Here is a 23,227-nt window from a genome sequence, read left to right as displayed (position 1 = left end):
CGTGCATGTACGTACAATCTGGCAAAGTACATGCAAGTATGAACTTTCTGGTAAAGATGATCTTGACCAATCAAAAACCGCTATAAGCATGAAAATTCTTATGATTAGAATTATTACACAATGCAAGTTTTACCTGATTTCCGTCGTTCTCAAACTAACCCTTATTTGGTTGGTTAACACTTGATTAAAGAGACAAGAAACTTGTTAATTAGCCAAATTTATTCCGTAACCTTTCCACTTTTCTCATTAGGCTTTTTCCACCTTTTGATGAAATAATCTAAAATAAATTATGTGCATCTCTTTAACCACAGGTCTGTGCTACAGTTGTGCATCTCTATAATTACAGATCTACATATGTATGATATGAAACATCAGCATGCACATACATGTACAGTATGTATACATTGTATAGCAGCTTGAGGACTAGTCCATTTAGGGACGCAGTGTCCAATGATATTTCCTGATTTATTATGTAATGACAGCACTTCAGTTTTCAGACACTGAATCACTTAATCTCTTTTGATATTTGGTGCTGGAGATATTTTTTTTTTGTTTTGATGGTGGTCAAAAAAAATATTTTCAGCGCTGAATCCCAAAAGGATTATGAATCCCTGTGTCCATGCCATGAGTATCTATTTATCTTCATATTTTCACACTCCATTGTTATACTGACAATATGTGACGTTTGCATGGGTGGCTACCACATAAATTTAAAAAGAACTTTTACAATAAGTGTTTAATATTATAATTTATATACAGTGAAAATATTTTTCAATCAAAAGTGATTTTGTTAGATTTTGTTTTTGATTTTTGTTCTTTTTAAACTTTGTACATGTCTTGCTGTTTAGAAAATTTGTGACAGAGCAGATGTGGTGATCTGCTCTTTCAAACTGCCTACTGTAGTACAGAGAACAGCAGATGTTGGTAGCATCGGTAAATAAAAGATCAATCAATTTAAATGCAGAAACGTCTAAGTAACATTCGTGTGTAAAAAATAAGTATCATCAAGCTTATGGAAATCTTCTGTCTCACACGTTTGTGTACATGTAAAAAAAACTAAATTTTTCACCTGTCAAATGTGTTTGTTTTGGAAAATATTGCAACACGTGCTTCCTGTGTTGAAGGCGATAAGAAAATTAGAGTGATGGTTGGTCAACGTTCATATTCCGGGATTTTACAATATACATGATTTGACTGGTTGAATAAATAAGAATAAATAAACATAAAATAGATATAACATAAGATTAGAAATAACAGAATGAACAGATGAGATAACATTTACTTCTTTTTATATTCGTCGTACAATACTCGGACATCTATTCACAATTTACGTTAATTTCGTTCCCCTTTCTGAAATTAACCCTGACTGTCATTAGGTCAAAAAAGAAATGAATTTCCTAGCTTTAAGAATCCGATTACCACTGTTTTCAGAAGCTCTAACATGCAGATGCGTTGGTAAGAATAAACTTTTTCTCCAAATTAAAAAAGGGAGGTAACGTTAAGTAGTAATTGATATCGGGAAACGGGAGAGCATGGCTTGGGAGTTGGGCCTTGACTGGCTTGACCATACATTGGTATATTGCAAGAAATATGTGTGCAAAATCGAATATACATTCACACGTGTAAAAGTTTTAACGCCAATAATAGGTATGGTCATAACCAATTATATGGTTACACTTGTACACATTTCATTGACTGAGGCCAGTGAGGGTTTTTAACATCCTTGACTATCCAGTGTTGGGTCTCACATGGACAGACACATCATTCTGATTGTTGGTTTTTACAGTTTTGACTATCTTTGCAGATCTCACATGACTGCTCCTTATGGGATTTGTGTTAGTAGCTGTTTTTTTAGTAGCCCAGCCTTCGGGATACCTGACCAAAGAACTCAGAGTATGTCCTACTAGTGGCTGGGCTGTAGATCAAAGGGGTCAAATTGCAGAATTTTAACTCAAAAATAGGGTTTAGCTAAAATCTGGCAAGGAGTAAAATTGTTTAGAATGATGAATTGGACCTATTTAAAAAATTTTGGAAAGATCCATTGATGGATGAATGTTCTTTTTTCCAGAAATTTTGTATTTCCAACTTTGAAAATCTTCTCCTCTACTGGATGTATTGTAATCAAACTTGGCATGAAGGTACACTGTACCTTACAATGTCCTTAACAATTTATGTATGGGGAATTTTGATCTGGCAAAAACCAAGGCCAATGTTACTAAAATAGACCATAGGGGGTCAAATTTAAGATTTTTTGGAAATAATTTGTACATAAATGGGTTGAGCTAAATACTGGAAGAGTAAAATTGATCAGCATTGTTAGACCAACTGATATTGAAATTTTCAAAAAAGATCTGTTGACCAATGTCAGAGTAAGTACCCATGAGGAGTCAAAAAGTGACTTAGAGACATTAACTGGGTAGATAACTAAGATGTTCTAGTACAGTAAAGTCAAGAGTCCAGCTTTAGAAAGCTTAGGAAAAGACTATTTTTGACCAGGTGAACTATTCAGCCTCTAGTTTAGTTTAATATTTATGCCTCACTAATGAAGGGCAACCATGCGAAATTAGAATAAGCCTATAGCATAATTATTTGGACTAGCTTCATACTACACGTAGTTATGAATATGTACATTTAACTCCACATACCTGTATGTTAAATTGAATTACAGATCTTTGGTACTAAGGTGGCTCTTTTTATTCCGTGCAACCTAATGGTCTTAAAAATGCCCTAATTAAAAGAGAGCGTGTTACCTTCAGAGTTACATGTACATACATGTATTTGCAGCTAGCTTCAAACAGCATCTTGACATTGGAAACTCACTTTAAACACTACAGATACCATAGTCATCTCACAAAATGCAAGAATTAGGCACTGTTAGTAAAAAGAAAATGATCATATGGGGCATCACTTGATTATCATACAACACTTTGTTAATGGTCTGTGAATTCTAAAATGCAAGACTGCAATCGTTAATTGCATGACTTACAATGTACATGTTTATGTGTTGATGTATTTGTTATCATGATCAGTATTTCATATCAATGCACTGGATAGTGTGCAATCAGGAATATTGCGTATAAACTTGAACTTTCATTGGTGAATTTTATTTTAAAATTTTTCTAAATTATGCTTCCTTGAAAATCATTATGTCATTTCCTCAATCTTCATGTTCATGCGTGTATGCCAGATGTCATAGTCTTTGTAGACATTCTAGAAATGTGAATGCCCTGTCTTTCACATACAAATGTACATGTATACACAAATGTAGTTGGGTCTTTACCTTTGTAACTACATGTGTATTCTTGTTTTATATATAAGTTATGATACTACATGTATCTTGGTATTCTTTTATTTCAAGGACGTCTATTTTCTTCCTCGAACAATGGTTTCTCAGATGCCAATAAAGACTATGTAGTCAACCCAGACTTTACAAACAGGAACCCAAGGTAGGTTATTATATTGTTACTTCATACCATGTTTCACCTACTGCCCAATTCTTACAGACTAACACTGAAATATATATTAAAGTGATATATATATATATATATATATATATATATCACTTTAATTCTGTAGATATACATGCAGTATACATGTAATCACTTTAATTCTGCAGATATACATGCAGTATACATGTAGACCATTGCAGAATATGTACAATGTACATGATACTGATATCTGACATCACTGTTCATACCATCAAATACATGAATGTTACCATCTTTACTGGAAAATTCTATTGATTTACTCACTAATTTATGCACAATTCCTACATATTAAAAAAAAACTTATATATCTCCTTAAAAAGTAACATATATGATATTTTTATAATTTTCTTTTCCCTTTGAACTAAATTTGTATATTCATGGAAAAAAATTTGTTTTATAAATGAAAAGAATAAAGTACAAATTTACCTTTATTTCTTTGGTCATTTACACCTTGCAGATTAAATACCAGTGATGAAAATTGATATGGTGAAAATGTCAAAAAGACAACTTCCATGAGATAAAAAATATAGTTATATACATGTATACTACATTGCTTGAAGACATGGAATCTTACACCAGTTTTTTTTTTAGAGTTTTTGCTGGAGTGTTTACTTGTAGTTATACACTCTCTACATGCTTTTTTTCTACATGTAGTTCAAATGTGAAAGGTCATGATTTTGAACATAAATTTAGACAGTTGAACAAGAGCAAATATCTTCCAGATGACTGCTTTTATATGATCTTCCATACTTCTGCAAATTTATCAAAATTTGTATTTTAATTAATATTCAATTAAATGCTCCCTTTTTCTTTTTTAAAGGAATTTGGAGCAAATGGGACTAGCCAGGAAAAGACTTGGATGGAAATTCCAGAGTCCTAATAAGGAATACTACAACAAGTAAGTAAAGATTTATTGATCTATCAGCAAAAAAAATACCAAAACATCAAAACCGAAAGACAATTCAAAGAGATCAAAATTCAAATGTGAAAGCAGGAAAATGCAACAATCTACATACACAATGTAGACAACAGAATAAAATACAGTTATACAAATGTACCCCAGTATATAAAATCTGAAGATAAAGAAAAAAAGACAACACAGAATAAGCCAAAGCACTTATAATTTGTACTCCATGAATAAATTTAAAAAAAAAAAAAAGAGTGACATCTCGGATGCTCTGGACGGGTAAACATGTCTTGCTTTTTGCCAGGAGTACCCATTGCATGGTAAGTGAGTAAAATCCAGTAAGCATCCATTATTTGACTATTATGTTCTTGAAATGTTTATAAATATTAATTGATTCCTACATTTAAGAAAATGTACACATATGTACACACAATATGAAAGGTTAATACTGACTGTGCTAAGCTATTGAACCTATATGGACAATTTATTCAGAAAACTTAAAGAAAGCATAAAAAAACTTTACGTCAATCTGACTAAGCATTGTGAGAAACTTATTGTAAATGGGGAAATTTTCACAACAGTTTTGTTTTCACTAATTTTGCAATCAGACTTGAAATGCAAATGAAACTGCTGTGAATATATTTCTTGAAAGAGTGATCAAGGGAACCAAGATTCTACCACAAATAAACAAAATGTAGTTCAGGGACAAAGACTAGACATGGAAAACAGACACACACAACAAAGAACATGAAATAACAAAAATAATACATACTAAGTAACAAAAGTAAATGAGCAACTTGGGCTCCACTATATACTGGGATTATGGACCAAGTGGACAATACTAGTCTTCAATACCGGTACATAATATATACTTTAACCCAGTTTTTCCAGGATTGGGAGGTATAGGAGTTTTTTTCTGCCCCTCTTCCCTTTATACTTGGTTAAAATTCAACAAGATAGTTTTAGTTTGTCTTGATTGATAATAACTTGCACTGATTAAAACTAGAGTGTGAATTAATATCAAGAAATACATCCAATGATTTTAATGTCAAAAGATACAAAAATAAAAACTTTATATTTAAAATGTTATTTTCAGCTTTGCAAGGCTCAAGGATTTAAAAAAAAACTTGATGCAACAGATCTAGAAAATTTTAAAGTACCCATCAAGCCAAAGATGGAATGTGGCCTCTAATTTTACGTTTTTAGTTTTTAAGTTTATAACTTGATTTTATGACTTGAAGTAAATTATTTTACCCTTGTTTTTTTTTAATTTTTTTCAATTAATAGACATTAAAGCCATGTTTTGTCGGCTAATCAGTATAACCTTACATATCATCTATGGTTTATAGTAACAAAAGATGCCAAGTGAAGACAGTAACTCAATAACTCAATAACTAAAATCACAACAAGCTCACTGGTTTATTTCAGATTGATCTTGGAGAAAAGTCAAAGGAACATTATTGGTAAAGTGGTCCACTGGACTGGTGTCACAGTTGTGTCAGCATCTACTAAGGAATGGGCCATTAAAAGACATCTTTACAGGTATTCTGGTGTTTTTTTTCTCGCCTGAATATAGCTGAAATATTGCTCTTGGGCGTTAAAACCCCAACAATCAATAATTCACTCATTTTTATGTCATAACCTTTAAATGTCAAGGTCAATATATTTTGCATTGTACAATGAAACCTGTCTAAAACCCCACTAATCTGACTATGTAATTTCACTCAAAGATGCTTTCTCCATTTGAAAAGACCATTTTTTTATCTCTGCATCACTTGCTTTGCTTAGAAATTTTTCAATAGCATGTTAGAAAAATGAGGTTTTTGACATAGTTATCTGCCCTTGAAATGTTCACTTTCAGTGCATTTCAATGAACTTATGACTCAATGTACTAATATGTCATGGAAAATCTTGTCTGTTTTCTCTGGTTTTGATCCAACAAATAGTCAAACTACACAATCAAAATGATGGATTTTTTCATATCATGTTTCACCCACTGCCTGATTCTTACAGAGGCTGACACATTAATTTTCCTCATGTAATACACTGAACTGAAAACTTTATGGAAATCGTTCCAACTTTCTAAGCAGTTTTAACATTACAGTTTGTGCAACTTTTTTTCTACCCATATTTAATGCATCAACTATCTGTTATTCAATATCATAATAAGGTGGGAGGTGAACACATTTTTTTTCAATTAATTTTCCAGTTTGAGAAAATTTAAGGCAGGTGGATTGGTATATTTTTAAAAAAAAAATATGACCTAAGCAGTGTTTGTCAGGCAATGACAATTAAATAAAGTGAAACTTATATAAACCAAACCATTATCAACTAGAAACCAGTCTAAACCGGACACTTTATCAATTTGGGACGAATACCATTACATAATTTAACGCATTGCCTAACATGCAGACAGAAATGAATATATATTAATAACAAAATGATTAAAAGTTGCAATTTAATCAAATTCAAAGCTATAATGAATAAAAAATATAATCCAGACTTTGAAAACTGTGTCAGTACATCAGGGTTGTTAACGATAAGCTGGATTCTTCGATACTTTCATTATCTTCTTAATATTTATAGTTCAAAACTATTAATTGTGGTTTAATTTGTCTTCATCAACAATCATGTATCTATGTTAATGTATTCAGTGTGTTTTCTGTATATCATAAGTTCTGCATAAATGATATACAAATGTATATATATCAATTTAAATGTAATTTCAAATGTTATAAAGCAAGTACCTATCTTATTAACCAAACACATTTTAAAGTCCATAATTGGTTCTGTTAAGGCTGGTTTCACTGTACTGTGTTAACAAAGACTATTTTCTGTTAGTTAAAGGAAAATCAGACATTATCATCTTGATAGACTGATATGGATGTGTTGCAATTAAGTACCCAGTACAAAATTTGATTTTTAATCTATTTCAGCACTAAAGATGTATCAGCTGCCCAGAATATAGGAGCAGTGTTAGCTGAGAGATGTCTTCAGGCAGGAATAACCAATGTGTTTTTTGACAGGAATGACACTTCAATGACAGAATCGGTAAATTTAATTGATATACAGGCTAAAACAAAAAACATTGTTATTAGAATGAAAATAGGTTGGTATTTTTAGCTCACCTGGTCAAAGGCCATGTGAGCTTTTGTCATCACTTGGTGTCCTTCCTTGTTGTCTTTCGTCATCATGTTCGTCGTTGTTGTCGTTAACAATTTTTCAAAACTCTTCTCCTCTGACACTACTCGACCAATTGGAACCAAACTGTGTTTGAATGATTCTTGGGATATCCTGCATAGAGCTGGTGTGGGGATTTTTGATCCATTGAAAAACATGGCTGCCTTTACTAAAAATGGACCATAGCCATCAGACAGTAGTTTTTCATATATATCTCCAAAACTGTAAAGGTTTAGCCAAATTCTGACTGGGTAAAAGTGTTGATGAGATCTATCTGTGTGTATGAATTCATTTTAATTTGTTAAGCCATGGAGTAATTGCACTTTTTCGACTTTTTTTGCCAGTTTTAATGTTATTGCTTTCCAAAATTTTCTCCTCTGACACTACCTGACCAACTAGAACCAAGCTTGGTATGATAGTTTCTTGGAGTATTCTGCATAGAACTGATTTGGGGATTTTTGATCCATCAAAAAACATGGCTGCCATTACTAAAAATAGAACGTAGGAGGTCAGACAGTAGTTTTTCACATATTATATCTCCAAAATTGCTAGATTTATCAAAAATTCTTTCAATAGCTGAGATAATTGTAAGGCCTACTAAAATCTCCATGGGATCAATGTTGTCAGAGAACTCCTTGTAAGAGTTATTGCCCTTGAAAGATGAAAAATGAAGTTTTTTTTTTTTTTTTTTTTTTTCAGCCAATACAGTGTATCTTTCATTTTTTGTCTATTGTGATGTTCTAGTGAACAGCTATGGTAATTGATGTTTCTTTAAACACATGAATTCATCTTGTAGAATTTAGTGACATTTCAATACCACCATGTGAGTTGTTTAAAAAAAAAAAATTAAAAAATAAAAAGTTCCTAACCACCGACCCTATTTTATTCAAAGAGAAGACTGGAACCACACATATTTTTTTTATTTGGCCTAAATGAAGATTACTTATTAAACAATCACTGGACTTTTTTACTGCTGTGAATTGTTTTTATTAGTAAATTTATCCTTTTTCCATTATTCTTACTGCATGATATATTCTTCATCTCAAGCTACTGTCATGATACTTACTGCATGATATGTTGTACGTCTCAGGCTACTGTCATGTTACTAAAACAAAAGGCAATTTCCAGTGTATTGTTTGCCTCAAATTACCTGTACATCGTCAATAAACAGAATAAAGCCAGTATTGAATGTTTCAACAGACCGTCATATCTTGCCCTTTTATGGCTTCCTGCGATATTTACTGTGTTTCCTTTCAATATCCCACTATAAAATAAACTTTTGATTTTGACTGTTCATTTTGATTACCACAGCCTTGTTTGAAATAGATCTTTCATCTTTCATCATGGTTGGGTTGTTGTCTCTTTGACACGATATCATTATGGTAGCCATATCAATTATCTTTGTATTTACCAGTAATTTTATTCATGTGGCCTTTTTCCTTAACAGGTTGAAGCCTTTTTAAAGGCCATAGAAGATGGATGTGTTAAGCTTGAAGAACCAGATGTAATTGAGGCTCCATACAGGCCTGGAATTGATTATGAGAATCCAAAGAGACTTGGTGATGAAAATAAAGACCAACCAATGAAAGATGACTATCAATTTTGAATACAGTTGTTACAGCTATGGCCATCATAAAAAAAATCCTAGATTCTTTTCCAGCCTAATTTCAAAATTAGGGTTTGAAGGCGAGTTTTATCTTTTATTTTTTAATTGACAATTTCAGTAAAAAATTCTATCATTTTGTAAGAAATTGATGGGGTAAATTGGGATAAAAATCAAAATAAAATTTTTCTAGGAGGGTTAATAAATTGGGTTGGGAGGGGATTAGAATCCAGGATATTTATTATGTTGGCCTATTGTAATGCAAAGATTAGACTTAATTAAAATATTATTTGATTTGAAAATTATTTGTATTTTTATATGAAAAGACTAAACGCATACATGTACAACGCGGTTTGGAGCATGCGTAAAACAAACATCTCAAGTTCCAGAACAGTGTCAGGCATTCGAAATTCACTCTAAGACGCTGCAGCCAGCCCTCTCAGAAAATGCAAGAATCTTGCAAATTCAGGAAAAATTGAATAATTTTATGTGATGCTATCTGATTGTTTTAACGACATATGATTTGTATTATGCCCGAGAATTTCGAATGGCCTGTCTGCATGCAGTGGTTAGTAAGAGGAAGCGAATGTATGCCACTGCTTGGAGCTGGCAAACATCTATCTAAGCTACAAATTATAGACCCAGTGTCTGGATTAAAATTTTGACAATCGGACAATGGCCTCCTTTTATAAGGCAAATTAATGGGACATTTGGAAAATCTACAAGTAATAACTAAAGCTTAATGTGGTAAAAAGGAAACCTATGCTATATATTGTTTTTAAATGAGGTGTGTTTTTTTATACCCCTGTCTTTTTTTTAAGTCCAGACATATTGTGGTATATTATCTGTCATTTACACATGCACAATAGCTCAAAATTGATGCTACCAATTTTTGTGAAACTTTTTTCATTTGTTCCATGATAGAACATATTTGCAAAACATAAACCCTCATTAACTGGTGCCACAAACACACACACACACACTTGATTAATTGCATACATGAAAGAAACACACTAAAGCGGTGGTCAATTATCTTATAGCTGATATGTAAGGGATTGATTTTGAATCATAATTAGTACCATAATATGCCATTTTTATTGACAAAATTTGACATTGGTGCAGGAAACATAGTAATCCCAATCACTTCCTGAAGTCATTTAAGAGATTCAGTCTACTATGCATTTAAGTTGTGTGATTTGGGAACCAAGGTTATAGCGGTAATCAAAAGAATGTAATCCAGGGACAAAGACCAGACATGGAAAACAGACATACACAACAAAGAACATAAAGTAACTAAAATCATACATATAAAGTAACAAAAGTAAATGAGCAACTGGGACTCCACTAAAAACTGGGAGCATGGACCAGGTGCACCGGTAGGGTAAGCGTCCTCTGCTTTTCTAGAAACACCCGCCGAGTTGCTCATAAAAAGTCAAGTCCGGGGTGGACAAATGAGGAAAGGAAAACTATGACCCGTTGAATAAATCAGTTTTCATGGTGCTGATGGATACACCATAACGATCCACGAGTTCATGATGACGACCATGAAACTTCTGTAGTGATGACTTCATTCTTGTAGCAACATAACCCTGTTCCAGAAGCCTATTTGTTAGAGTTCTAGCGATTCAAAAAGTCTGCGTAGTTTCGGCAAGCTCTGGCACAACGTATGAGCTGGATATGAACACTCCATACACAGGAGTTGAAGGGATGTTGCCACAGATGAAAGGAAAGTTGACAATTCTGAATGAAAAGTCATCACGTTTGTATAAAGTTTGGTCAGTAGTTTTCCTTTACCATCGATTTGTAAGTGTAGGTCAAGATATGAGGCTGACTTCACAGTGTCTGTAATATCCTTTATCTCAAGTTCTTTTGTGTAGATGCGATGTATCAAATCCCCGAAATTAGGATTGTTTAAAGATAACACGTCATCTATATAGCGGAAACTAAGATTGAAGGATCTAGCTAAACAATATTTTTTCTTTCTGATCAGATCAGCTATAAAGTCAGCCTCATAAGAGTGAAGGAATAGGTCAGCTAGTAAAGGGGCACAATTTGTCTGGTTTAGGCAGGTTTTTGGTTTGTACTATATCTGGTTTAGGCAGTTTTAGGTTTGTTCTAGGTCTGGTTTAGGCAGGTTTTGGGTTTGTTGTAGGTCTGGTTTAGGCAGGCTTTTGGTTTGTACTAGGTCGGGTTTAGGTAGGTTTTTGGTTCGTTCGAGGTTTGGTTTAGACAGGTTTTATGTTTGTTCTAGATCTGGTTTAGGCAGGTTTTAGGTTTGTACTATTTCTGGTTTAGGCAGTTTTTGGTTTGTTCTAGTTGTTTTAGGCAGGTTTTAGGTTTGTTCTAGGTCTGGTTTAGGCAGGTTTTGGGTTTGTACTATATCTTGTTCAGGCAGTTTTAGGTTTGTTCTAGGTCTGGTTTAGGAAGGTTTTAGGTTTGTACTATTTCTGGTTTAGGCAGTTTTTGGTTTTTTCTAGTTCTGTTTTAGGCAAGTTTTAGGTTTGTACTATTTCTGGTTTAGGCAGTTTTTGGTTTGTTCTAGTTGTTTGAGGCAGGTTTTAGGTTTGTTCTAGGTCTGGTTTAGGCAGGTTTCACTGTATATATGGTTTCCTACCTGTTTTCATTTTTTTGCCCTTGACACCATTTTGCTTTCAGATCCTAGCTGAAAACTTGGTTACCATTATACTATGAAATGTTTTATTTGAACTTGTACAGTCATAGGTTTTATGTTCTAAAATGTGACAATGAAATATTGAATATTATTACTGGTTATCTTTTGTTAGTAGAATTTTTTAATATTTTAAAAGACTAAGCTTGAGCATTCAATAGGAACTTACAGTTTGTTAGAAATTTTACATTTCAATTGGTTCATACACTTATGCATAGCAAGAGAACAGTATGTAGTCAAAGTTTTATTACTGGCCACACATGTTAAGTAGCATTCCAGCTAAGAATTATGCAAAATGTGATTCATGGTTGAAAAGCCTTCATATTTTTATTTTTGATATTTTGTTTAAGATGTTACAGTAAACAGGTGTTAATATGAGGATTTTCATGTAACCTCTGTTCATAGAAGATATTAATTAAAAAATGCACTATAAAATTCATAATTAAGGGAGATACCTCAGTAAACTACACTGAAACACATTTGAAACTATTAAAATTTCAATTAACTCCTAAAAGCAGACAGATCGGAATGAATAATAATATATTTCATCATATAGACTCACAAAACAACTTAATAACAAAACTAAAAATGTTTAGCCTTTTTGGGGGTGTGTGACATGTTAGAGAATTTGCATGATTCTTACAAAGACTTGTACTTAAAATATTCTAATGTAGTGTAATGTTTGAAATTAAACTGTATATAAAGACCCTCTGTCTCATGTGACAATGATTTTGCTCACTTACGAAAAGGTTTGACGGTAATGGACTTTCCAACCATGGTGACCTTTTTTTTTTTTAATGGAAATTTGATTCAGGACATGAACAGCTTACAAGACAATATGGATTATTGATTGATGGTAGTTAAACTTTTTTTGTGGATATGTTATGCTTTTCGTGATGAGAACTTTCGATTTATCAAACAGAACCTGTTTTGTACTAGTCTGACATGCTGAGCCCAATTTTAAAATGTGCTAGCTCGCACAAACAACAAACCAACCAGGTAAGCACACTACTCAGAGACACATTATCTGAGTCAATCAGTCATTAGCTGCAGAGCTTGTGAAGAATCAGTGACTCAAGCAGTAGATCATACCAACTACAGGGAACATTTTTTTCTGTCATCTTGCTAAATCATACACACGCATGCATTTTAAAAGAGCATATACCATGTAGTGGGTAAGATTCACAGGGTGCTTATTTTGGGGTATTTCATAGGCAGTATGGTTTAATACAGGATTAAACTGCTTTTTTCCATCGTTAAAATAGCTGATTATTTCTTATAATTCTATTCCGACATTTGGAAATTTTTTTTCAATGTGTTGTACCGGTAACTGTATTAATAGAATCTAGTTCCGGGACAATTTAATTTTGGGGCGAGTTTACCTGTAGTTACATTTTAAGCATTTATAAGTTTCTTTCCCCGAGCTGAAAATTACTCTCTGTAAGCAAACCTTGAGGTCTCAGTATCGTATTAATTTTCCCATAGACTTCTATAGTGAAGTGCATATTTTTAGGATTTTTAAAAAAATATGTAAATTGATTCAATAAAACTTTCACTTATGTAGCATTTCTAAGGACATGTGAAAAAATAATTTCCCGCAAAGAAAATAGGGTGAGTCCACGAAGATCGGACAGAAAAGTAGTCTCGAACTATAAATAGCTATTTTCCCTACTTTCACTTTCGTTTTGTACTCACCAAACCAACCTTTTCAGTGGAACATTTTTATGATATTATGTTAGATTTTCTTTTTAAAAAGTTCTTCATCTTACAGTGTGATGTTTGCTCTATTTTATAAGTTATTGTTCATATCTTTTGACAAAATATTAGTTTGTAGAGAGGCAAAAAGAAAATGCACTATATTTTTATAACATCCATGTTTTAACGTACACCTGCTCAGGGATATGCAATACGATACTGGTACCTTGAACTAGGTCTCAGTAGTCAGTATCGTATTAATTATTTTAGACGTCTATAGTAAAGTGCATATTTTAGTATTTAAAAAAAATGTAAATTTATTCAATAAAACGGTCACTTATGTAGCATTTCTAAGGACATGTGAAAAAATAATTTCCCGCAAAGAAAATAGGGTGAGTCCACGAAGATCGGACAGAAAAGTAGTCTTGAACTATAAATAGCCATTTTCTCTACTTTCACTTTCGTTTTGCACTCATGATACCAACCTTTTTATGTTATTTTGTTAGATTTTCTTTTTGAGAAGTTTTTCATCTTACAGTGTGATGTTTGCGCTATTTTATAAGTCATTGTTCATATCTTTTGACAAAACATTAGTTTGTAGAGAGGCAAAAAGAAAATGCACTATATTTTTATAGCATCCATGTTTTGCGTACACCCCATCAGGGATATGTAATGTGATACTGCTTATACCTGAACTGTACCGGTAAAATCAATGTGGACGTAATAAACTATTCTACGACTATATTATGCCTTTTAGGTTGTTGCTACACTCTTTTGAACTATTTATGAACAATCTGGTGAAGTTCATGCAAGTATGAACTTTCTGGCAAAGACGTTCTCGACCAATCAAAAACGGCTATAAGCATTAAGAATCTTATGATTAGAATTATTATAAAACGTAAAAACATTTCTGTAGCAGGTTATTTTCAAGTGTGCACCACAGGCATTGAAGTTATTTCAAATAGACTGAAAAAAATAAAACGTTATTCCTTATCATGGCTTACAGCCGGAAAGCAAAGTCAATAAATTGGCGACACCAATCGGCAAAAGTCATGTGACACATGACCCGAGAATGGCGATATTTTTTCACTGCCAATACATGCACAGAAAAATCAACTCGTTAGAGCTTCATCGATTACATTGGCAAAATAAACCGATATGCTGCGAATCTCTGTTCATTTTATCATTAAAATATAACAATAAAAAAGCCAAAATATCTCACAGAAGAGATTCTGTCAGCTTTTTCCAGACTAACCCCTAGTCAAAAATTCGCCACCTAGCGAAATAAAAATAACAGTATCTTCATACAATGAAGGACCGATGTATTTCTGAGCTGCAGTGAATGTTTTTACTTGCGAAGTGGTGTAAAATGCAATAGACCCTTTTGTGGTAAGTTGGTGAGCATGCTCAATATACACTTCTGCGAGGTAGGGCTTGTGTAAAACAAAAGATTTTCCTCGCAGAAATGTATATTGAGCATGCTTTACGCATCCTCATCGACTACCCCACAGTTAGCACAAAAGGGTCTATTCTGTCAGCTTATTTAAAATTTCATTTTTGACAGGGGCGGCAACTGTGTTCGGAAGTGTCAGTAAAATTTGGTAAGTAAAATAATAAGTACTTGTTGCATTTTGACGCCTCACCTCTTTATATTACACAAAAAAATATATACTATAATTTTAAATAAATTTATAAACAGAAACATGTAGGAATATATTTTTTATTTCAAAATTCACTGCCATGAAATCAATTTGGTACATATGGGACTGTAATGGGTTCTACTTACGTGTAGGTTTGTTCTCATACAAACTAAAATAAAAAAAATATTGTTGCTATTTTAATGGTAGCTTTACCCACTAGCACTACAAAACTAGATGAAATACTGGTATGGTTGTCAAATTCATTGAGTTTCCGCAATTTGAACACAGAAAATTTAAATATATTCCATGTTAATTATTTTCTGGCAACAAGTTATCAGGAAAAGATCTGTCAGTAGTAAGTATTAAATGTCTATGGCTACATGTACTTGAAGGAAAAAATAGAACACCCTCTCTTGCTTCAGACTATCATCATACCATTCCATGTGTCTTAAGATTTTAATCATTGCCATAACATAATAAAAAATATTGGAAAATACATGTACTGTGCATGTATTTGAAATAATATTTATCTAAAAAGTAAGTATGATGAATCTATAGTTCTACTGATTTGTTGCTGAAATAATGTTAGGGTTCAGTTTTGATAGATTTGATATATTTTCAAAACTTGGTAAGTATATGTTTTGCTGCCTATTGAAATAAAAAAAAAAAATAAATAAATTTAGACATAAAGAATTGGTGAACTACCATCTTATAAATAAATAAACTTTAAAAATTATAGTAATTGTTACAAGTGTTCATTTTTCTTTCCTCAGTGATTTTTTTAGATAATAAAAATCCTTGCTACCTTTAATATATTGAGTGAAAATACTTTGTTCTTTCCATGAATTTTATTTCAATGAAAAATACACCATTTCATTATTAAAACAGTAAGATCACTTATTCTAAATAAAATTGTTTTTGTAATAATTTAAAGGATTGAAAGCAAAAAGAAATGTACCAACATATCACCTTACTATTTAGAACAGGAATTATAATTTACATAACCTGAAGTTATAACACACTGTATTTTCACTTGTACGCCTAATTTCATTATAAGAGGGTATCATTTGAATATGACACAATTTTGATGTTTAGCAAAACAAATTTCACTTCTTCTTTACCTTTGAAAATTAATAACCAATTTTATACAATAAACTCACCCAAATATTTGACAAAATACTATATGTAATATTTTTGAAGAATGGAGGATTTTTATATATTTTTTTTATATTTTTTATAACTGATACCAGAATTAAATAAATGTACAAATAAGAACAAAATACAGGTATATGTGTGAAATAAAAAAAATGACTGCACCTGTGATTCTGCATTTCCAAATATCATAATCTCTAATGTGAGAAATAGGTATTTTCATAGAATTTCATTTCTATATTAAAAAAAAATCATTGGTGAAGGAGAATTAGAATGACTATTTTTTATAGATATATACAGCTACACTCACAAATTAATAATTCATTATTTGTTCATTAAAATAATGTATGCAAGGATTTTTATAGTATATTTCAAACTCCTGTATGTAAGCAGAAAGAATAAAGACACTAAAGTTATGGACCACTCTGCATGACTTGTAAGTTAGTTGAGGCAACCCAATTTGCATTTTGGGAAAATATATGTGTATACGTGGTGTAAACTGGTGATAAGAATGAGTGTTTACACCATGCCAAACACAATGTTCGCTGTTTCAACGTAGATTGTGTGTTATATGATCAGAGAGAAGTTTCTTTCATACGCGTGGGAAAATGGGGGGAGGGCTTGAACCATTTCATGACTAATCCCATCAAAAATAATGCACAAGATATGTTAGCGCGGCATAACTAACCTTCAATAAACATGCTCTGGTCTCAATTTTACCATTTGTTGTGCGTATCAACAAGTATTTTGGCGAGATAGCGCTTGATTTTGTCACTGACAGCTACATGCACATGTCGGTGGTCTCAAAAGTTGGCATAAAACGGTGATCCCGACTTTGAAACAGTTAATCCCCTTAGATGGTCAACGATCATTGGTCAATCTACAGAGAAAACCCCTCTATCTTTAATTATGACGTGTTAAATGCGATTCTGTCAGTTTTTTTCATTGGATAATAAAAGTAAACAAGGGAAATCTCGTTTTCCGAGAGAGTAATTTTATTTCGATCTCATCGCTCATTGGTCCAATGAATTTCAACTATTCTTTTCATAAATTTTACTTGAAATAACCGTTTAAGTTATTTCATTATTAATACTTTAACTAAATGATTTTCTGAGGCATGCAGGTATTAAAAGCGCCCACAATCGGGGTTATCTTCCCATTGTTCAGTGCAGATTGGATCAAAGGAATTCGGGGTCACGGAGATACTTTGTTGTTCGGCTGGCTTATGGATTCCCTTCCGTTGATTTTTTTTGTCTATTTTATCAGAGATATATAATACAAGTCATATAACATACATTTTTTTTCACAGACTTTATGCAAAATTTTGGCAAAATTCAGCAGGTCGTAGCCCGAAAGAATTTCCTGTATACATGTAAATGAATTTCTGGACCTACCCGTGAAAAATATATTAATCTCGACTCCGTCTCGGATAAAATTTTACTTCGTTTCGTATTCCAGAGTTATATCATCTACTATAAGCACTGCATATATGGATGTACATGTATGTAGGTGGATAAGGAGATACGGCATTGTTGACAAACGTTTAAAAATATTTAAAAAGCAATATAGTGCACAACTAAGAAATTTCATAAAGCAAATGATTAACGCGAGTGTGTATGATGCATATTTTTTTCACGTATTGATTGAGGTACAAGTTCATATTTACCTACCGATTTTATCCTGCTATATAAATAAAAAGCGATATCCGGTTACATTTTGTTCCTTTTGTACGCGGTATTAAGGTAAGCCTTGGAGTAATTGACGAGAATACTTGCACACGTCAAGAACTCATAATAATATTATGCTATCTTGGTATTGGAGTTAAAAGGTGTTTAAAACAATACGTTATTTAAACGTTAAGATTTTTCACGAAATCATATTGTAAAGATGGACATCGTGATGTATATATACTATACTCGGCGTCACATAAATAACATACTGTTAAAATTTGAATAAAAATATTTTCTACGACTTTATTGACACCAACCGTCGTTTAAATTGTCTTAAATGACTTGCTCATTCGTTTAGCCAAACAGCTTCTCAAAAACAAGTCGCTTATTAGCTTAAATCATGCGTAACAAATCCTTACGGGAAAATCCCATACTAATATCCGCCATGTTGGTTTTTACGGGACGATTTGTTTACAAACGAAGTGCGTAAGTTCCCGTCGAACTCCGGTGACAATCGTCTGCTTGATCAACTTCTCGGTATTATACGTTGTTCGCGTAAAATAAATCCGAGATATCCGAAATAACGCCGAATTGCATTCTGGGTTCTTCGGTTTTTGGACAAACCATTTAAACGTAAACAACATCTCCTAGCAACCCGATCACTGTAAACATGGCCGACTTTTTACAATGTAAATATTGCCACCTAGAATTAAAATCTGACCGGAATTTAACGATTCAATGTTTAGGGAGAAGCCGTTTGGCTAAACGAATGAGCAAGTCATTTAAGACAATTTAAACGACGGTAGGTGTCAATAAAGTCGTAGAAAATATTTTTATTCAAATTTTAACAGTATGTTATTTATGTGACGCCGACTATACATAGGTAAAGAGTGAGCGAATAAAATTGGAATATAGGTATACAGGTACACATGTACCTGGTTTAGTTTCCGTGCGGTTCTAAGCATGATCATGACCTACACATATGGCAATGCACTGCTGGCCACGCCAAAATACCATATCTATTTTCACTTTCAATGATTAGAATTGTTATAAATATGTATAGATAACAGTCACGGGAACGATAGTTCTTTACACTAAAGTAATTTTATTCAGCGAGATGCTTTTATTTTTTAAAATCAGGAATATAGTTTACGCATTTTTTGTTTATTTATGCAAGATCAGATCAGAATCGTAAAATATAGCTCAGAAAAGGCCAGTTTGAGTGACCAAATCTGTTTTGAACATTTCAAAACAAATTATAACATATTTGCCCTTAAGCTTCCAAACCCTCCAGTTCACGATCTTTGTGTTGAGGTTCATGCAGTTTGTATTGACCCACTGAAGTTAATATTTCATTTTCTATTTTGGCAAAATGATCGAAAAGTTAAGTTTTATGAATGAGCTGCATGCGAGTTCACATGATCAATCAAACAATTAATTTCTACTTTCCTAATGCCATTTCAGATCTATGACGAGCAACTGGAGAATTTGTGGAATATGCGATGTTCGGAATAAATCAATACCCTCCACGCTATGGTGTTTCGAATGTGAGGAAGGAATGTGTTATGAATGCAGCGATCACCATAGCATTTCCAAGGCAACGCGTCATCATGTGACAGTTCCTGTTGAAAACTACAAAGAGCTACCAAAGGTTATAACTGATATATCCCAGAATTGTGACGAACATGGTCAAATGTTTCAGCTATATTGCAACAAACACGAGGTTCCTTGCTGCAAATGTTGCATTTTAGCTGCCCACAAGGATTGCAAAGAGTTATCAGACCTCGACGAAGTTGTCAAAAATGTCAAGTCTTCATCTTCATTTTTTGAACTGGAGCAGACGGCTGTGGAACTGGCTGAAAACATTTCTAAAATCCTGAAAGACCGAGAGGAAAACATTTCAAGCCTGGACAAAAATGAACGCAGCATTGTAAAGGACATTCAAATGGCCAAACTGAACATCTGCAATCATCTAGATCGATTAGAAGAGGTGATACTACATGAGACAGCAGCACACAAAATTTCAGAAAGAGCAAAATGTAATTTAGTACTTGGAAAGGTAAAGCAGTCAGAAACAGTTGTCACGGAAATCAAAGATAACTTGAAGATATTAAAAGAATATCCATCAAATCTTACGACATTTTTGGGACTCAGGCATTTTCAACATGAAATCTCTCACCAGGAGCAGTATGTCAACAAACTTGAAATCTGATGATTTGAGACAAACATCGTTGACGTGGAAACTTAACCCCGCATTAACAAATTTTGAGACGTCCATTAAAGAACTTGGAGATATAACAGTGGCGTTGAATCCATGCCAAGTGTATACTTCATGCAAAAAAAATAAACAGGCCCAAATTATGCTTCAGGTACCAGGCATTCCAACTCCAATAAATTGCGACAGAGCAACACTGAAACTGAAACGTGTGGTGAGTACAGAAGGCAATGACGTCACAGGATGTACAATGTTACTTGACGGACGACTTGTCTTCACAAGTTATGAAGACGGCGTTATCACTGTCATGAATGGTGACGGTTCAAATAAACATCAAGTTTTGTCGAAAATTCCAACATTCGATGTCGTGTCAGTAGATGACAGAACGACTGTAGCGTTGACGTCAGGACATACAGGAGGAAAGATCCAGTTGTTAGATTTGAATACAATGAAATTTATTAAACAGTTCAACAACTATGGCCCAAGCGATGGCGTTGCGTACAAAAATAACAAACTATGGTATTGCTCCAGAGAATATGGGTTGTTGATGTTAGACCTCTGTTCAGAGCTCTTTAGTAAAGTCAATTTAGCGCCTAACCGTAAGCAGAACCTGATATCAGGATGCTCATATCTTGCAATATCCGGTCAGAAAATGTATTTTACAAATAAAAACAAGCACACTGTTACATGCTGTGACCTCGAGGGAAAGGTGCATTGGCAAATTCAGGATCAGACAGTTTTATCTTTTCCGCTAGGTGTCACTGTGGATGGAACCGGTAGTTTGTACGTAGCAGGTTGGAAGTCAAATAATGTGGTCAGGATCTCACCAGACGGATCTTCCATCACTCAAGTGTTGTCTCATATCAATGGTGTGGATAGTCCACAAGCCCTGTATTATAATGTTTCAACGGGACAATTGATAGTCGCTAACCAAAGCAGATCTGCTTCTATTTTCAATGTGACGACTTCCGGTAACGGTTAATCTGCTGCTGACTATTTTGACCTTAGAGAAAAATTGCATGTACAAATTGTGAACAATATATTGACTATAGACAAAATTTGTTAATTTATAAATTGTGACTTTAGTGGTATGCCTGAGTAATGCCTTGAACACTGAAGCTTGACAGAATTTGTTATACCATCGATACCGAAAAAATGCTGTCGTATTTATATTCATGTTGTTGCCATCGTCGTGGACCGTCGTTGTTAATTATTTGTTTCCGTGTGGTAACTGTTGTAGTGAACTAAATGTCATGAAGTTTTGATATACTATAATTGTTACATATTTACTATCAAAAATTGGGGCACTGGTCCACACCATTCTGCTAAAAGGGGCCAAAAGGGGTAACATAGATTTTATTTAAAATTTGATGTTGAATGTTTGTTTTTCCAATTTTTGACGAATTTCTATACCACTCGACCTGGTGATTAAAAAGTCTCATGCAGTTGATTTATTGAGTTGACATCATTAGAACGCGTATAAATATGGACCGGAAGTTTTGTGATGAATTATTGGACATACATTGTATTTAAAATGTGAAAATGTTAAAGGTTGTCCTGTTCCGCATCAACCATTTCATCTTCACGTGTCAAAAGTTAAAGGATTACGATTGGGTTACTCGACGGGTAAAAATCATAAAAAATATTTTTACTCGGAAGTCATGTGACTTAAATTCTGAGTCTTATAACCATCAAACGTGTCGATCAAAAGGACATCCGGTTGAAAGTACTTCCATCGCTAAAGAGATCTAGTGGATGGATTTTAAAATGTATCAAATCGATTATTTCGTATAAAAGCACTGCCCATGTTAACAGTTTGCGATTGAAATAACATTTTACATTTATATATTGTTCTTTGTGCTGCTGTGACCGCTGATTTACCGATTATAACAATAATATGCACGTGCTTTTTAATCTCTACTGGTAAAGTCAGGCCGCAATGGAAGAGGGAGGTTAAATGCTGTAAAACTTAGATTTAACCCACCATTTCGTTTGAAATGCCTGTACCAAGTCAAGACCATCCTCCCAAGTCAGGGTTTTGAGTCCACCCTCGCTCTAAAACCCTGACTTGGGAGGATGAGTCAAGACCATTGTGGTACAATTGCAAGCGCCCCGAGCAGGTCCGGGTGTCAAAAGAATAGGCCTGCAGCAGCGCTAAGCTTGTCGTATAAGGCGACTAAATAGTGCTCAGAAACCTAGCCGGGGGCTAGGCGCTCTGCCCACAGAGCAACTGGGAAGTGTGCCCCAGGTGGTGGAATGGGGTACCCCTGGCGTGTTACATGCTGGGGTTGTCAGGCTATAATACGGAAAACCTGACCGCAAACCATAGTGGTGCACCGTGTTGGGAAAGATGCCACGTTCCTCGCACGTTAAAGAATCCTGCTGTGGTATTCGATAGGAGTAGGAACCTTTGCGCTCCGCCACAGGAGGCTAAATTGCCGGAACTTACCCATACCCCCTTTTTCCAGTGGCAATCAAAAATTTGTCGACCCTATTATCCTTGTGACCCATCCTTTTTGTTTCATTTCATGTTCATTTTGTCATCCATTTCATGTTCATTGTCTGAATATAGCTGAAATATTGCTGCTCGGACGTTAAACCCCAACAAACAAACAAAACAATTGCAAGCTGATCCAATGGTGTAATATCTATTTTGCCTGATTTATTTTGAACTTGAATTGATTATGAATCAGATTAGTGTTCAGTTATTTTGTTGTTACCCTTAGTTACATAAATGATTGTCAAGGAAAAAATAAAATACATAAATAGAAGTATCAATGCCTTTGGTTCCACGTGATTGGCTACGTTTAAACCTAAAACACATTCTGTAGATTGTCAAGATTACATTTTAAGAAACAAAATAAAAACGAAATGAAACGAAACCAAAAAAAAAAATGGAAACGAAATTTAAATGAAATTTTGAACCATCAGTATTGTGTGGATGTGTGGTTTTAGTGGTGGTGAAAGTGCTGTACACGGCTCCTTTTCATTTAAAAAAAAATGAAATGC

The 23,227-nt window shown here is 33.6% G+C and overlaps 2 protein-coding genes and 1 pseudogene across 5 annotated transcripts in view; 2 read left to right on the top strand and 1 right to left on the bottom strand.

The window, feature by feature from the left end:
- The window catches only part of LOC148606667 (notchless protein homolog 1-like), a 46,360-nt gene extending 45,248 nt beyond the window's left edge, over positions 1-1,112 (bottom strand). The window contains exons 1-2 of one of the 2 annotated variants that reach the window (XM_088544156.1): positions 1,070-1,112; positions 134-277 (exon numbers count right to left, since the gene is read on the bottom strand). The gene's annotated coding sequence lies outside the window, so the exon portion shown is untranslated. The remainder of the gene's footprint in view (positions 1-133; positions 278-1,069) is intronic. The other variant, XM_088544157.1, reaches the window with a different exon arrangement.
- A 187-nt stretch (positions 1,113-1,299) lies between these two features.
- On the top strand, positions 1,300-9,480 carry LOC148606666 (large ribosomal subunit protein uL18m-like). 2 transcript variants are annotated; one of them, XM_088544169.1, is made up of 6 exons: positions 1,300-1,455; positions 3,359-3,446; positions 4,309-4,386; positions 5,824-5,937; positions 7,332-7,446; positions 9,023-9,480. In XM_088544169.1, the coding sequence occupies exons 1-6, from the start codon at positions 1,389-1,391 to the stop codon at positions 9,179-9,181; spliced, it is 621 nt and encodes a 206-aa protein (XP_088400295.1). In that variant the 5' UTR covers positions 1,300-1,388; the 3' UTR covers positions 9,182-9,480. The 2 variants fall into 2 exon arrangements, with proteins under 2 accessions (XP_088400295.1, XP_088400294.1); XM_088544168.1 differs by lacking the exon at positions 1,300-1,455 and adding an exon at positions 1,518-1,647.
- A 3,742-nt stretch (positions 9,481-13,222) lies between these two features.
- LOC148606665 (uncharacterized) lies at positions 13,223-22,992 on the top strand (annotated as a pseudogene). Its single transcript, XR_015914980.1, has 3 exons — positions 13,223-13,286; positions 15,106-15,142; positions 19,468-22,992. The product of XR_015914980.1 is annotated as an uncharacterized LOC148606665 (transcript).
- Positions 22,993-23,227: the final 235 nt, after the last annotated feature.

This window comes from Perna viridis, chromosome 9, assembly GCF_037379345.1.
Source record: "Perna viridis isolate PV_CMFRI_1.1 ecotype Kerala chromosome 9, ASM3737934v1, whole genome shotgun sequence".
NCBI lineage: Eukaryota > Metazoa > Mollusca > Bivalvia > Mytilida > Mytilidae > Perna > Perna viridis.
The sequence above is the reverse complement of the archived record's forward strand: the minus strand, read 5'-3'. Positions and strand labels throughout refer to the sequence as shown.

Excerpts from the sequence above, each read along its gene's own strand:
- LOC148606666 (XM_088544168.1), top strand. The coding sequence starts at position 1,533 with ATGGCTTGGGAGTTGGGCCTTGACTGGCTTGACCATACATTGGTATAT. Across the intron at positions 1,648-3,358 it reads AGTTTTAACGCCAATAATAG|GACGTCTATTTTCTTCCTCG; the intron begins GTATGGTCATAA and ends TTTTATTTCAAG. Across the intron at positions 4,387-5,823 it reads AATAAGGAATACTACAACAA|ATTGATCTTGGAGAAAAGTC; the intron begins GTAAGTAAAGAT and ends GGTTTATTTCAG.